At 30.7% G+C, this 17,619-nt stretch overlaps 1 protein-coding gene across 2 annotated transcripts in view; it reads right to left on the bottom strand.

The window, feature by feature from the left end:
* Window positions 1-17,619, bottom strand: part of LOC127727918 (integrin beta-PS-like) — a 116,158-nt gene that overhangs the window by 73,682 nt on the left and 24,857 nt on the right. The window contains exons 3-8 of one of the 2 annotated variants that reach the window (XM_052235068.1): window positions 12,770-12,873; window positions 12,359-12,463; window positions 9,792-9,873; window positions 7,817-7,948; window positions 3,636-3,732; window positions 1,598-1,621 (exon numbers count right to left, since the gene is read on the bottom strand). In XM_052235068.1, coding sequence (XP_052091028.1) covers window positions 1,598-1,621; window positions 3,636-3,732; window positions 7,817-7,948; window positions 9,792-9,873; window positions 12,359-12,463; window positions 12,770-12,873 — 544 coding nt within the window. The remainder of the gene's footprint in view (window positions 1-1,597; window positions 1,622-3,635; window positions 3,733-7,816; window positions 7,949-9,791; window positions 9,874-12,358; window positions 12,464-12,769; window positions 12,874-17,619) is intronic. The other variant, XM_052235069.1, reaches the window with a different exon arrangement.

Raw genomic sequence — 17,619 nt, 5'->3', positions numbered from 1 at the left:
ATAGGTTCATATTTACTCATTTGATGAAAATAATCCAAATAGCTTTTACACTTATCTAATAAATTATATAATTCAATCATGTTACATTCTCAGAACCATACAGATCAGAAGAACCAATGAGCAGAAAATATATAATAATCAAAATTGACATATAAAGTTTTGAGGAATCTTTTCCAAATAAACCATCGTTTAAAGAAAAGTTAATACAATATGACTGATACCAAAAACCTTCAACCTTACAAAGAGAAAGTAAGTAAGAAGCCAATACTATTCATTAAGAAAATATATATGTCTTATTTGGATTCAGCATACAATAAATATTTTATAAAATATATATAAAAAATATAATGTGCGTAAAAATTATAGTACTTTTATAATATATATATATATCATAAAAAATAATAATGGATCTATGAATTTTATTTCATATATTAATTCTATATGAGGATTCATCTTTTTTCATGAAATATTGATTTTCATGGATTTACTAGGTAGAGGTTGCTTAAACACAAATCATTACACCTCAATACAAATACATTGTATCAAATTCTTGGTAATTTTGAACAAGACCCATACCTGGTATGTACCTGCGTCGCTGCATGCAATTGATTGAGGTAACATGTAAACCAGAGAATAACTGATCATTCTCAAATCAAATATCAAAATTATTAACTTCAATTGGGGCCAAGAAAAGTTTGACAAAAATCATCCTTCTAAAAAGGAGGAAATTTAAACCACCATTAAAAAAAAATTCTTGAACATTTTTTGGTGAAATCAACAAAACCTGTACCAAGGATTTTCAACAGTAAGAGGAATTGGAGAGTAAGTGTGATGTTTCAGTCTGAAAGGTGATAAAATGATCTTATCTTATTTTAACTCTTCATTCTAAAGTACAAATTACATAATTTATAAAGCATAAAAAATCACTCTACTACACTTATACAACTCAACTAATCAAGATAAAAAGATAACCTTATTTAAAAATAAAGTGGAAAAGAATCTGTTAATTAAAACTCTAAATTTGAAGGTACTTTCTTTCAAATTAATACATACAGCTGTTCACTATTATATGTAGTCAGGACACAGAAAATCTTTTTATTAGCTTCTTAATAACATTATCCTTTTCACTTGAAAAAAAACTTCTGCATACATGTATCAAAAATATACCATATATACATTGAACTTAGTACTATATTTGTTTATTTGCCACTACATTGAATTTTTCTATGCCATCTATGAATTTCAACACTTGTTTTTTAAAGCTAACTAAGGATTTACTTGTTCTACTGTACATATGTTAAAAATACTGCACTGCAAAACAATCAACTGTTATTCCTGTGAAGGTAAAGGGTCAAACATTAGAAAAAAAGCAAAACTTAACTTCTTTTTTATCTTAATTACAGCTGCAAATCTGGATACTAGGTCAATATTTTACTAAAAGCTATTTAATGCTTTAATCTTATATACAAGACTTTTCATGTTTATATCTTTCAGCCATATCCAATGAAAAGTCAAATAGCAAGAGACAAAGAATATGATTGACTGAGAGCAGCAAGACTATAGGTAACGTGCAAGCTATATCACTTCATTCACTTACGTAGGTTTGTCTGTGCCTGCCGATCTGTGGTCAAAGATAAGTCACATGATGCACAATTCATAACAAAATCAAGCATTGGGTGAAGACAAATTACCATGCTCTTAAGAAAGGCAATGACTTGGAATAACTATTTATGCATGATACAATGATTTTTGCCAAAAAAAATTACATTAAAACATCTTTTTTTGTTTGCAAGGTGACTGCAATCTTCCTGTGCATGTTAAATTTAAAGAAGACACATATTCAATTCATATCAAATGTTATATTACATTTATAAAATGAATATGTTTTCTGTCATACAGTATTTACTTTTTCTTCTTTCAAGCTGACAGTTAAACTCTATATACTGTAAATTCATCAATTATTGCAATGATTTTATTGATGCATAAAATGCAGCACAAACATTGAAATAATTGAAAGTCAATCTAAAATGTTGCAAGTAATATTTTAAAAAGATGTTCAGAAATTACATTATTTAATCTATTATTTTTGGTTGAAAAAGTATAAAAGCACTTTTTATCGCTAATTTTTCATATCCAAATTTCAATTCAAGTACTTAAATGTATGCTTCATATATCAAGAACATTCATGTTTTCCAGCATTGCAAAAGAAATTGGACATTTAAATAGATATGATTAGTATTGTCTAAGCCCTACATATTTTTTTCTAGGAAACTCAAAACAGTGCATACCAGTTCCATAAAATTGTATGGTTTTGTTGGAGAATATATATTTTGTGGAACATTTATTAGAAGCCTTTGGTGGATGTTTATCTGCAGTTTGTAAAAGGAAACACAAAAAGCATTATGTATGTTGTGTTACTTGGTTTTATATAACCTAAACAAGGGAAATTAAAAGTTTGAAAGCAATTATTTTTTACAAAGTTTTTCCCATATAAGTTTTAAGCAATTTGTTTTTATCACATTAATTGAATAAACATCTGCATACTGAAATCTTATGACTTTATAAATCCTTAACATATTCTTCAACTTAAAATAAAGGCCTTTTCTTATTACTAAGTCAATAACTTTAAAATTAGAGACACCAACAACAAAGATATTTTCATGACTCTCTCTATTAACAAAGATTTATGTTCCTTCTTTATATAAAATACAGTGTAGACTTTAGTTTTTATTTTGACAAATCAATTGTTTCTTTCCTCTTTTAACTTGATTCTTTCCTTAAAAACACAAACTGGCTGTTAATGATACCATCAATTAACACAGTTAAAGTTGTTGGTTAGATTATGAATTATAAATTATATATTACTGCATTTAATATGCCTATGCATGTTAAAATTCAGTGAAATATGTATTTTAATGTGATCAATAAAGCAAAATACCACAGATTTAAATATTTAAGACTAGGGTACAATTAATGGTAAAATTTAATTGCATAGTCCCAACACTGAAACATTTTTAACTAAACAAATTTCAAAGAAAGTAGATATGTCTATTTCAGCTTTGAGTTTGTAGTTAATCACAACAGGGCCATAAATTAACATTCTATTAGTAACTTTTGAACAATTCATGCAAAGATTTGATCATGCCAGTTTCAAGGGAAACCTTCATGCAAACATCACATATCTGTATATAGTATGATCTGAGAGGTGGAGTGAGGCACAGTTTGTTTTTTATAAATAAAAATTAATTCAAAAGTTCAATTTCAAAAAGTAGCAAAGCCTACAACTGTATAAAGCTTCATTATAGTAAATGATTCCTTCTTATTTCTCCTGAAATTATTTAGAAAAATTAATTCTCAGTATTATTTAAAAATGTCGATTATATTTGATCTTGTGTATTAAAATTTCATATACATGAAATAGTCAATCACATTTAACCAGTAAACCATTACTAAAAACAAATCTTGTCATCAAATTTCTCTAAATCATCTAAAACCTAATAATCACAACAAGCAATTAATTTTTTTTGCATACATTTTTTTACTAGCAGGTTCTATACAAAAAAATTTCCTCTGAACCAAAAAATAAAACACTATAACCTTCACACATATACCCTTAGAAACTACTTTATACATACTTGTTTGGTGCCATGCTAACATATGGCATGACTACTTTGTCAACAAATGATCCAAATCCAAGGCGAAAGTTCTCTGTAATGTTGTTCATTTCATTAGCTGTCAATACAAGAAGACATAGCATTTAATAAATTAATAAAATGACCTTTTCTGTAACATTTTTGGAATATTTTTTCATCAAAATCAGATAAAAACAATGAGATTCTATGTTTTTGTTCTTTCAAAATTAAATATAAAATGAGTTCTCTAAATTAATCAAAATACAGGTAGACTCCACCTAATCGGATATCGGCTAAAGGAATATATCGGCTATTGTAATATTATTTCAAAACACCAAATCCTTCCCTATATGTTTAATGTTAATTTTATCGTGTAATCGAATATCGGATATGAGAATATATCGGCAAATCGGATAAGAATATTCAGGAAATTTGGTTCAAAACCATGCACAATCGGATATTTTCAATGTTTTTCTGACAGGAAATGGACCCGGAAGTTACGAAATTACAATCTTGCAGACAAGAAAATTTAGTTTTTTACTAAATAATAAAATGCTACGCTGGGGCGCAGCTTGATACAACTGCAGAGGTCGAACCCTGAACAGTTGGGGCAAGTATGGACACAACATTCAAGCTTGATACAGCACTGAATTTGGATTGTAATTAAATATTTGACACAGCATAGGTTTCTGACACAGAATGAATGTGGTCCGAGAACTTAAAAATTTTTAATTTACCTCTTCAAACCATATCATTATTATTTGCTTTTATATATAAATCAGAAATAACCAATTTAATTGGAAATTTTAAAGAAAAAAAAGGAAAAAAAAATCCCCCCCCAAATTTTTTGAACCCCCTTATGATTCATCACCCCCAAACTCAATCCCAGCCTTCCCTTTGTGGTATGGTACCTTGCAGTACAATTTCAGAGAGATCCATACACTTGAACATAAGTTATTGTCTGGAAACTAGAAAAATGCTTGTTTTTTGGCCCCTTTTTGGCCCCAAATTCCTAAACCTTAAGGGCAATTATCCCAAAACTCAAACCCAGCTTTCCCTTTGTAATATGGAACCTTGCAGTACAATTTCAAAAAGATCCATACACTTACACACAAGTTATTGTCCTGAAACTAGAAAAATGCTTGTTTTTTTGCCCTTTTATGGCCCCTAATTACTAAAATTTTAAGGGAATTACCCCCAAACTCAATCCCAGCCTTCCCTTTGTGGTATGGTACCTTGCAGTACAATATAGAGAGATCCATACATTTGAACACAAGTTATTGTCTGGAAACTATAAAAATGCTTATTTTTGGCCCCTTTTTGGCCCCTTATTCCTTAACTTTTTGGGCAATTACCCCCAAACTCAATTCCAGCTTTCCCTTTGTGATATGGAACCTTGTAGTACAATTTCATAAAGATCCATACACTTACACACAAGTTATTGTCATGAAACTAGAAAAATGCTTGTTTTTTGCCCCTTTTTTGCCCCTAATTCCTAAAATTTGGTGGCAATTACACCCAAAATCAATCCCAGCATTCCCTTTGTGATATGGAACCTTGTGATACAATGTCAGAGAGATCCAGACACTTACACACAAGTTATTGTCATGAAACTAGAAAAATGCTTGTTTTTTGCCCCTTTTTGGCCCCTAATTCCTAAAATTTGGAGGCAATTACCCCCAAAATCAATCCCAGCATTCTCTTTGTGATATGGAACCTTGTGGTACAATGTCAGAGAGATCCATACACTTACACATAAGTTATGTCTGGAAGTTACAAAAATGCTTATTTTTGGCCCCTAATTCCTTAACTGTTGGTACCATAACCCCCAAAATCAATCCCCACCTTCCTTTTGTGGTATTGAACCTTATGGTAAAATTTCATTGAGATCCATTCACTTAAACTAAAGTTAGAGTGCGAAAACTAATGTGTCTTCGGACGACAACGACGATGACGTCAACGTCATACCAATATACGACCACAAAAATTTTTTTGCGGTCGTATAAAAAGGAAATGTTTCTTAATAAACTGTTGTCCTATTCATTGTCTTCCTTTGTTATGTGAATAGGATGCCCTTTTACTTCAAATGGTTTGAATTTATTTATAAAATATACAAGAGCAGTATGTTGCTGGAGAATTTTGATAAAACTCTAAATGCTTACAGAATCAGAAATATAATTTAAACTGAATGTACCTCCTTGTGAATAATTTATTGCGATATAATTTTGTTACATGTGCATAAGTAACCACATGTCCATGATGTCATGGACGCCATTTTGGTTTGTTTACAAATTGTGAGGAAGCCTCTAGAACCATGACCTAAACATAAACAGTCTTCAGAAAACTTAAACTTGATGCAATAATATTTTATCAATCATGATTATCTTCATAAATCAAAATATGATTATTTAAAGAAATAAAATATATAACAAATACGATTTTAGTTTAGAGACTTCTCAGACTATGCTTTGATCTATTTATAGCCAATTAGTTTACCTGTGATAATGTAAATAATGGATAATTATTTGTTTTGTAAACAAATAAAGCCACAAACTATGGATGTTAGATATTTATTTTCATAAATATTTCAGGACATTTGATTTATTTTAATAAATATAGGATTTAAAAACACAAACATGAATGATGTAACTGATTAAAATCACTCCAGCCCTTTCACATATATAGCAATGGTCAGGGTAAGTAACATCTCAGGATTAGGTCTACTCATTATTGAAGAATATTCAATGAATATACATTTATCGTCTAATTGAATATATTGGATAATGGGATATTTTTAGCTGACATTTTTTGAATCCGATTTGCCGAAGTCTACTGTATTTAGTTTATTGTGGATTCATTATTATTGGTGGGGTACTAATTGTTGTGGATTTGGTGGGTACACATAAACAATTATAGATTTGGTGGGTACACATACACAATTATAGATTTGGTGGGTACACATACACAATTATAGATTTGGTGGGTACACATAAACAATTATAGATTTGGTGGGTACACATAAACAATTATAGATTTGGTGGGTACACATAAACAATTATAGATTTGGTGGGTACACATAAACAATTATAGATTTGGTGGGTACACATAAACAATTATAGATTTGGTGGGTACACATAAACAATTATAGATTTGGTGGGTACACATACACAATTATAGATTTGGTGGGTACACATACACAATTATAGATTTGGTGGGTACACATACACAATTATAGATTTGGTGGGTACACATACACAATTATAGATTTGGTGGGTACACATACACAATTATAGATTTGGTGGGTACACATAAACAATTATAGATTTGGTGGGTACACATAAACAACACATTTAAAAGTTAAATGAAGTACAAGTTTCCTATTTGACTGTATACAGTTTTTGGTAAAAATCTAATAACTCCCATAAAAATGGTCAAATCAAAATTATGATATAATGTGGTCAACTACACATGATGGCAAACAATCTTACCAAGTATGAGATTTCTGGCAAGTGGGTCTCAGAGAAGTTGCGTTACAAGGTGACACTTAGAATAATTACTATACTCCAAAAAATGGAGATTTTATATACAGCCCGGTAGACTCATCGATTCTTTAAACACTTATTCTTAAAGGTTACCAATTTAACACTGTAATTAATCCTTTGAATATTGTTTTTATCGTTATAAATATTGGTTTTGGTATCAATAAATTAAAACCCAACTAAATATTACTGCTATACACTTATGAACATTAGATATCAATATTTTGGCATTGTACAAAATCATGCTTTCTCTGACTGTTAATGACATTTTTACATTAAATCCCTTGGATGTGTACTGATTGATATTTAAGACTTACTCAGTTAGATATACGATTTACACGTTGAACTAGCTTTAATTTACTGTGAGTACTCCCAGATCTGTATTTTATGTCTTCAGTTTTTTTTTGTTATTTTTTTTTTTTTTTGCTTAATATCAATCTGATGAGTTAAGCCCTTTTCAACTGATTTCTATATAGTTTGTTCTTATGTTGTGCTGCTACACCACTGTCCCAGTTTAGGGGGAGGGTTGTGTGCCATGCATATATTATATATGTGCATTGTATATATAAACTTTACAGTCATGTATCAAAATAACCCAAACTATTTACATTAATTAGCACTAATACAGAACTATAAACTACCTACCTATTAAAACTCCCAATGTAGCTAGTTTTTCTTTATCATCCTTCATGGAGTAGGACAGGTCCATCAAGTAATACAGGTCCACTGGGTAGTTATTGGCAAGTCTAAAGTTCAAGGTGAATTTCTGGGGGTCATCTTTAAATAGGCATGCAAGAAGTCATAAAACATGATTGAAGGTGATGACGTTACAATTTACAACAGTCAAGAATTAAGTATGGAATATAAAGAGAATTTTTTCACAATCACCAGCATTCACTATAAATAAACTGTATGTAGTTTTGATAGTATAATTCAAATGTCGAAATTAAAATAGCAATACTCTAACATTTAAAATATGTAAAAACATTCAAAGTCAAGGTATACTTCAAATCTAAAAAAAAAAGTTGAATATGTTTTATATACTTGAATGGCTAGGTTTTACTATAAAATGACAGTACATGGACTTTCTTGTGAATAAATTCTTTATCTTTTCAAAATTCTCAGAAATGTACTGCTATTGAATTATTGTCTTCTCTTTTTCTAATTTACGATAGCATTTTTTGATTCCTGTTGTAAGTTTTCTATGAATAAAGAAAGCATTTCACAATAAAATTCCTTCCATGCTGACATATTTTGTACTCATGAAAACCTGTCAAATGCTTAAGGATTTCATTCAGTGAAATCAAATCTTAATTAGTGATTTAATGTATGTTCAATTCTTAAATTCAGAATGTGTGGCAAACATATCTTTCTAAAACATTTACCGTAATTGGGCTTGTATAGTTCGCACTGGTACATAGTCCTCACCCCCTTCTCCCCACGAAATTTCAGGTAAAAAAAACTTTTTGTAACTGTTAGAAAAGGTCTAATGAAACTCCGGTAATTTTAAATCGTGTGTGGACGTTTGCGGTATTTTCTTGGAAAAACCTATTTTCCATCACCAAACAGAAGCTGAAACTGCTTGTAAATGGTTCTAAAACACTTCACGCTGGTTAAAATAAGTCTAAATTACACAAAAAACAATTTAGCAACTTTGTGTATGTATAAACCGAAAGTTTGAAAAGCACGTGTAAAAGATGAAAAAACCCTGTGAGAGTCGAAATCCGTACACAATAGATATCACTATAATACGACTTTGAAAGTAAAACAGTTCCCTCCTTATGTTAAACAGTGTTTAATATACACTACAGCTCGGGTGGATTTTGCTTTGTCCACCGGCCCACCATGGGAGTGGGCACCGGGTGGGCAAAATTTGTACCTTGTCCACTCTGCCCACCTGTAGGAGTGGGCATTCAATTTCTTTTGTTTCATCTAAAGACTTGCAAGTACAATCACTTGAAAAAAGCAGATAAGCATTTGTAATCAATATTTTTACAAAAAAGAGATTATAGCTAGAGTGGGCACGGGTGGACTGCCCACGGTGGGCCGGTGGAAAAAGCAAAATCCACACGGGCTGTTGTGTATCTATCACATTAATGTTTGAAGGGTCTTAAGCTAATACAAAACATATTTGTCAATAGGAAACACCAAAACGGAACGAATAATAACTGATTACGTTTTGTAGTTTACACATCGTAAGCTGGTTTACGGTTGTCTTTTTTTACTTTTTTTGTACGGTTTCATTCAAGCAGATACCAGTTAATATTTAGCAATGCATTGAAAAGAAACGAGAATTTTGTAATGAAGCATTTCATTTTTAAATTTTTCAGTATTAATTTGATATTGAATAAAAATAACTTAATATGGATTGGGTAAAATTATTGGTTTGAAAAATGATAAGAGCGCCCTCTACAATGTCAATAACAAACACTGCGGAACGTAAACAAACCACATCGCGAAATTGAAATTTTCTCTCTTATTTCTTGCTTATTGTACTCTATAGTCCGCACCCCTGCTGTCAGGGTCAATTTTTTAGAATAAAACCGCGGACTATACAAGCCTTTTAACGGTACTGTAAAAATTCTTCCTTATAATAGCCAAGGGTGTATGTATGACTTACTTGGTCTCATTTTAAGGTTGATAAGTTGTGGTTGTAACTGGATAGGATTATCTGTTCTCGATCCATCTTTTGGTGGTAGGTTCTTAAATAAACATATAATAAAAATAAACATGAAAGAAAATATATTTACCTATCCTTATTGATTAAATAATTCAGGTGCAAATTATTTTTCTGTCTTTTATCTAATAATTGCACAGTTGGTGACAAAATAATCTAATTAGGTCATATTTTCATAGTAATTCTTATTATTTTTAAGAGCAAAAGTAAGTACATATCTGGACAATAGAAATTCCTGCTTGTATTATTTTAAAGACAGACTGATCTGATAAGTAGACATTTTTGGAGTCTTGCTACCCTTGCATGCTTCAACAAGATAATCATACACATGTACAACTATTTATAAAACACAAATAAATAATAATCAAGCATGTACTTTTATCAACAATGCTTTGAATACTGAAAGAATGAAGGATGATTGTTTATACTTGCAATAAATTTGAATCAACAGCTGAGCCAAGACTTAAATAATGAGCACATGATAAGCCCTTCTTGTGCATACCAAAATTGTTTCCAGAGTAAAAGGGAATATTTAGAAGGCATCTTATCAGAAGGTATTAAAATGGCTCTGCAGAAAACTTGCATGAAGATATCGTTTGGTGTATGAATATTGCCTATTATTGGACCAACTTAAAAACTGGGCCAAAAAATCAAAAAAAATTTTAGATTTTTTGTAGTACACCAAGAATACTATTTTTTTTGTAAAGTTTAATTTTGGATCCTTTCGACCTTAATGTGGACCAATTTGAAAACCAGGCCCAAAATCAATAAACTGTTATCACAGAGATATGTCTTGCCTTTTTGAAATTTTGATATTGCAAATGTTGAAATTAAAATAGCAATACTTAAACAGGTAAGTTATGCAAATATCCAAAGTCAATGAACCATGACTGAAGGTACATGGCTAAACAAATGAAAATGAAATGAAAATGAGATGTGCCAATGCTAATACAACTGCATACCAAATACCATTGACTTATTATAAGTTGTTCCCTTTAAACAAACCTAAACATAAACATTAACTTGTAAACAGGGTTGGCAAAGTATTAACCGGGCGGGAAAACCCAGTTGGGAAAACCTGGGTTTTCCCGGGCTGGGCAATACTAGGTAATATGATTTTTCAAGTTTGTTTTTACACAAAATAGTAAAGATTTGTTTTAGTTTAATAGTATTATAGCTAAATATATACATATTATACAGACAACCATTGAGAGTCATTCCTGAAGATTGAAAATTCAATTTCTTCCTTTTCTCCACTTATTCTATTTAGGCAGAATACAAGTTATGTAAAAGTTTTAAAGTCAATGAACCATGATGAGGGGGTGGGACTATATAATCTCCATAGAAAAGGTACTTGCAAATACCAATAAATTTGCATACCAAATATCATTGACTTAACATTAACATCTTAAACTGATCTAATCACAAACTAATACATGTAAACTAAGCAAAAGTTTCAAAGTCAATAGACCATGACTGAGGGGGCGGGGCCAAATATTCTCCATGGAAATGAGATGTGCTAATGCTTATACAACTGAACACCAATTAACATTGGCCTACCACTAATGGTTCCCCTTGAACTGACCTAATCACAAACTAATACATGTAAACTAAGCAAAATTTTCAAAGTCAATAGACCATGACTAAGGGGGTGGAGCCAAATAATCTCCATGGAAATGAGATATTCCAATGCTTATACAACTGCGTTCCCCATAAACTGACCGAATCACAAACTAATACATGTAAACTAAGCAAAAGTTTCAAAGTCAATAGACCATGACTGAGGGGGCGGGGCTAAATAATCTCCATGGAAATGAGATGTGCCAATACTAATACAACTGCATACCAAATATCATTGACCTACCACTTTTGGTTCACCATTAACTAGACCTAATCACAAACGAATACATTGTTGACGCCACTGCCGCCAGAAACAGCATACCTATGTCTAGCTTTTTGACTCCATCAAGGCGAGACAAAATCTAAATACACAATTAGATTCAGCATATCAAAGAACCCCAAGAATTGAATTTTTTTTTAATCAAACAAAGTTTAATTTTGGACACTTTTGACCTTAATGTTGACCAATTTGGAAACAGGGCCCAAAAAACAAAAATTTAAATACATGGTTAGATTCCTCATATGAAAGAACCCCAAAAAATCAATTACGATGAAACCAAAGAAAGTTTAATTTTAGAGACTTTGGACCTCAATGTGGACCTTAAACATGGTGTAAAAGCTAAAACCTCACTGCAAGTTCAAGATGACCCCAAGCTTTGCTGCATGTCAATTATCCTGCAGCTGTGCATTGAAGAACATGTATACAGTTTCCGGGTTATATCAACAAATTACAAATCATAATGGGCAAATAAATCTAATAAAGCACATGTGTTCAAATAAAGAGATGAGCCTTTGTGGTCTAAAATTTAAACCTTAAACCATACAAAGATTCTATCTTGAAAAGTTTGTTTTTTATGCCTTTATGGACCTGTATCAACTTATCAGCATACCTCTGTTTTAGCTAGAATGCTTTGTGGGAAGACTAAGTGTTCTTGTTTACAGTTGGAATGTTCACTTAATAAGTTACATCTTTCTTTGTTTTCTGCATCATAGGTCTGTAAAAAAAAAACAATACAAATGTCTGTTCTGGTTTTAAAAATCTTACAGTACTGTTCATTCATAACAACGAAAAGAAAAATTTTGACATTAATATTTGAACAGTACCTATAAATAATTACTACAACAGTGATGTATAGACATTTGATAAGTTACATGTTAAACACCACCTTACAATTAAAAAACATTTTTTGCCTCCCATAATTTTATGAGCTAATTATTTTTTTGACTGGTGGCCAATAATCTGAATCATAAACATTAAAAATTTAAAATGCTTAAAGAAAGAGAGTGTACAATGTATATACCGGTTCTTCACACCATGCACAGTCTTTTCCAACAGCTATACATTCACCACACATCTTCTGTCCTATACATGGATTCTTTGTAGTTGGAGTAAGTGAACCTGTCCCTGTAAGACACAAAACAAAATGAATATAAATCTGTCAGAGAGCTAGAAATTCCAAAAAAGGATAACAATAAAACAACACAATGCACAATAGAAAAAATAATACATGAATAGCAAAAATAATATATGAGTTTGTGGTCTGTTGTGTTTCATAGTCACTATACTCACAACAGGTGACAACCTTGCAAGAAAAACATCACATTATGTTCATTGTTTGTCTAAAAAAAAATAAAAGGCATTATAGGATACCTTACATCATACTCAGGTCGTCAGAATAGAAATAAACACACTGTTGGATGTTGTTAATAAATCTATCAACAAGAGGCTTCAAGGAACTGTATGAAATAATAATGTTAATGCAATATATTAAATCACATTATATTAAAGAAATATCTACATGTACATAGTTGATCATTGTGTTGAAGAAACTAGAAGTTGGCTAAGAGACAGATTTGTAAAAGCAACTTTGTTTATTTCTGAATCTTAGATATATATATATTTCAAGTGTATTAAATTGTTATGTAAACTAACAATAAGTTGTAGCAATCACATGGCAGTTGAAGAAAATGCTTCACAAAGATAATTCTGATCAAGTATTGGTCACAATTATTCAGTTGTTTCAGAGAAGTTTGTTTAATGTGCCACTGAATTCTTGCAGTAGCAGATAATTCAAAATTAGATGTGACACTGGATCACTTGATGTAACTTTGGTCGGTTGAAGTGATGATTTGAAGTAAGTTTGAAAGAACGCTCTGTAGAACTATTCCAAAATCTACATCCATGACACGATCACGAGACAATTCAAATATTTAATTATTTTAAAGAATCTGCTACAGACATGGCAGATACATAAATATTAGGTTGTACTGTTCTATTAGTCTCGGAGCAGGTAATTTTTAAATATTTTTTTCTCTCAGGTCCATGAAAATATGTTCTGCAAAAATAGCCAAACTGGACTGAATGTCACACAATTCACTATTGGTACTTCTGAAAGGGATCTTATCAGAAACAATAGTTTTCTTTTTAATGCAAAATATACACATCAACCATTATATCAAAATTTTCAAAATGACCTTCCCCCTATTTTCTATTCATAGATGCTAATTAAGCTAACTGGCAAAAGCCATTTCATGGTATTCCCAAAGAGTAATATTTTGGACATTTTCACCATTTGGTCAAAGCAAGCTCAGTAATTGAAGGTTCAGTAACCACTATTAATGTTTCATCTATTTTCTTTTTTCAGTACCAGTCAAATAAAGTAGAAGGGACTTTTATCAGACAAGTAGGCCAAATTCCTAATTCTTTGTTGAGCTAGATTGGTTAAGGATGTATTCTTCAGATGTTTCAGTCTTGTTGAAATCTCATTCAGGAATTATTTCCAAAACATGGGATACAAGTGGAAAATATCAATGAATTTCAAAAATGTTATAATCCAACTTAACTCTGTGAAAAAATTGTGTACTTACAATAAGTAGTTTTTGAGTAATAAAATTTTCAAATTTTATAACCAATCCGGTCAGTGTTATCAGCCAAAATGTTGAGAAGATGGGTGAGGGCTACACAGAAATGATTTTACCAAATATATATAAATATGCGCATTCCATATCAATTTTTTTTTTTCAAAATTCTTAGATATGTATTTTTTCAATCATTTATAACAAATTAGTTGAAATAATATGCTTTTTGTTCTAAAAAAACAAGAGAAAAATCCAAAATTTACAAAATTGACAGCATGGTCAATTTAACACAAATTTAAAAAAGCAACAAAATTTTATAAAACTTTCTAATATAAACACCAACCTATAGTTTTTTAAGTTAAATTTATTCCAATTGGTCAACTTCATCTTTAGTGAAAGTATGAAAAAAAAGTTTAATTGTGAAACTGATTTTTTTCATGATAATTGCCCAAAAATGGGAAAATCATCAAAAATGGGGTACTTTCAAATGGCTGTAACAAAAAAAAAAGTGCACCACTATATGATTTTTTTTTTCATCAATTACTTTCTTACAGTCATATAAACCCAAAAATCAGGTTAAGAAAAAAAGTGTAATTCTAGAAATTTTTGGCTCCTCAGAGGCTCCTTAAAGTACTTATCAATTAAAAGCAACTGTTTTGCATACATCAAAATACATAATGGATTCTTTTATTGTATTTTCTTCCAAATACAAACATGTTTTATTTAATGCAGTACTTATTAACTTATCAAACGTTCAAATTTTAAACTAAACATGGATCTTTTTTTTATTTTTGTCATTTAACAAGGATATATATATAGGCCTTGGAGGATTTTGTGGGTAACATACATTTGTACAATTCATCATTATATTTAAGTCATGATAAAAATATTTTACACCTACAGTATCTACAATTTACTTTCTTGGGGTTAAAAGCTTGCTGGTAAAATGTAAACAAATAATTGTACTTTTGTAACCATTAAGATTTTGACAAATAAAATAAAATGCCTTCCCATGTTTAAATGAGCATAAAGTATGACATGTAAGAATAATTCTTAAATAAAATATTTTTTCCAAAATGAACATTTTTTTACAAACAGAAGGATAGTTCCTCTGTTTTCTTTGAAATAATTCTGAAATATTCACTGATATAACAAAAGTGTTGAAACTTGCTAAAAAAGCCATTTTTCTCCACGTACAAGTTTGTGTACTATAAAAAAAAATATACTTTGATCATCGATATTTATATTCTTACACAATGATATGCATTAAATAACAAACTACAAACACTTGACAAGGTGTGTGTATTATGGTATGGCATTATCCATAACTTCATTTATAATGAGTTATTCATAATTGTATAATTTATCATAGTTAGTTAATGGAATGTATTCAACCCAGCTGATTCATCCTAAATATTATATTTTTATTTAGTCATGTTAGTCCTATATAACTGGGTTACAACTATCAAGTATAAATAAAAATAGTTTGTATGGATAACTAAACATGCAAATGTGAATATTAGTCAAATAAAAAATTAACAAAGAAACTTTCCTCTTCTATTTAGAACACCCCTTCAATAGGTTTTTTTAAACTGCATATTTAGGAACCAAAATTTTAAGACATGGTCACATACAAGAACAAATCTTCAATGTTTTTTTGTGTAGAAGGTCTCCCTTTTTTATGCAAAAATTGACTGCTTCTTTTTGTAATTTATTTTAAGAAATAATTCATGGAAGCCATAGATTTGTTGGAAATTTACACATGGCCTGGGCCGTGTTATTCAAATTTTATCCTGAGCGTTAGCAAGGGATAAAATTAACGAATATCACGGCCCAGGCCATGTGTAAATTTACAACAAATCTATGGCTTCCATGAATTATTTTGATTCTAATAGGACAAATACGGTTATTAAAAAACTGAAGCGAGGGTGGGTATCAGCCGTGTGTGTGGCTGTTCTTCTTTACTGCCTGTTATATAAAGCTCAAACATTCTAATAAATCTGTAGCTTGCATGGATTATTTAGTGAATAACCGCTAGAAAAAAATCTGTTTAATTCTAAAACCCAACATTTGCCATTTTTAATTTACATGTTTTTCTCATAAGCTACCGTCAAATCAAAAGTTGACATTTAGTAACTAAGGAGCCGCCATGTTGAATTGCTGAAATCAGTAAATATGCGAATAATGCAATAGAATAGAAAATAAAACAAAACCTACCTCAAAAATCAATTTTAATACAATATTATACGAATTTCGATAGTTCACCTAACGGAAAACCTTCAACTCTAGCGTTTTCATTTGTATGACGTCATGTTTTGAAATGACTTAAATGCGCAGAAAACATTAATAGACTTTCGCGGAATTTTATTTGCTTTTGATTTTGTTGATTTCTCCGAGCTCTTGTGCATTAATTCTTTTTATTATGCATCCGAATAAGAATAAAAATTCTTTTGTCTTTTTTTAAATGCAATTTTTAAAACAATAAAATCGGCAAAGGGTTTGCAAATAGGTTCCAATATATGTGGATTTACGTAGGAGGTATATTGTAGCATCCATTACCAATTAACCCCAAACTCAATCCCAGCCTTCCCTTTGTTATATGGAACCTTGTGGTACAATGTCTGAGAGATCCATACACTTACACATAAGTTATTGTCCGGAAACTAGAAAAAAGCTTGTTTTTGGCCCCTTTTTGGCCCTTAATTCCTATACTGTTTGCCCAATAACCCTTAAAATAAATCCCAACCTTCTACTTGTGGTATTAAACATTGTGGTACAATTTCAGAGCAATTGAAATACTTATACACAAGTTATTGTCCTGAAACTAGATAAATGCTTGTTTTGGGCCCTAATTCCTAAACGGTTGGGACCATCATCCCTAAAATCAATCCCAACCTTCCTTTTGTGGTATTGAACCTTCTAAAAAAATTTCATAGAGATCCATTCACTTAAACTAAAGTTATTGTCCGGAAACAAATGTGTCTTCGGACGATGACGCAGACGACGATGACGACATCATACGATCCCAAAAAATTTTTTTGCGGTCGTATAAAAAACTGCACTATAGTCAGGTTGTCATTATCGAAGTTAACTTGATCCAAGTCATCTGTTGTCTTGTCACTATCAAAGTTTTTCAATCAAAAACTTGGTCAAAGTTTTGTAAACTTTGTTCAAGTCATCAGTTGTCACTTTCAAAGTTTTTCATCAAAAACTTAGACAAAGAAAAACTGCACTGTGATTGGATAATTCCCATCAAAGTCAATCCAAATTCTAAGAAAGTCTGTCAAAGATT

This window comes from Mytilus californianus, unplaced genomic scaffold (assembly GCF_021869535.1).
Source record: "Mytilus californianus isolate M0D057914Y unplaced genomic scaffold, xbMytCali1.0.p SCAF_2, whole genome shotgun sequence".
Lineage (NCBI taxonomy): Eukaryota > Metazoa > Mollusca > Bivalvia > Mytilida > Mytilidae > Mytilus > Mytilus californianus.
Note: the sequence above shows the minus strand (reverse complement) of the source record. Positions and strands in the feature narration are given on the sequence as shown.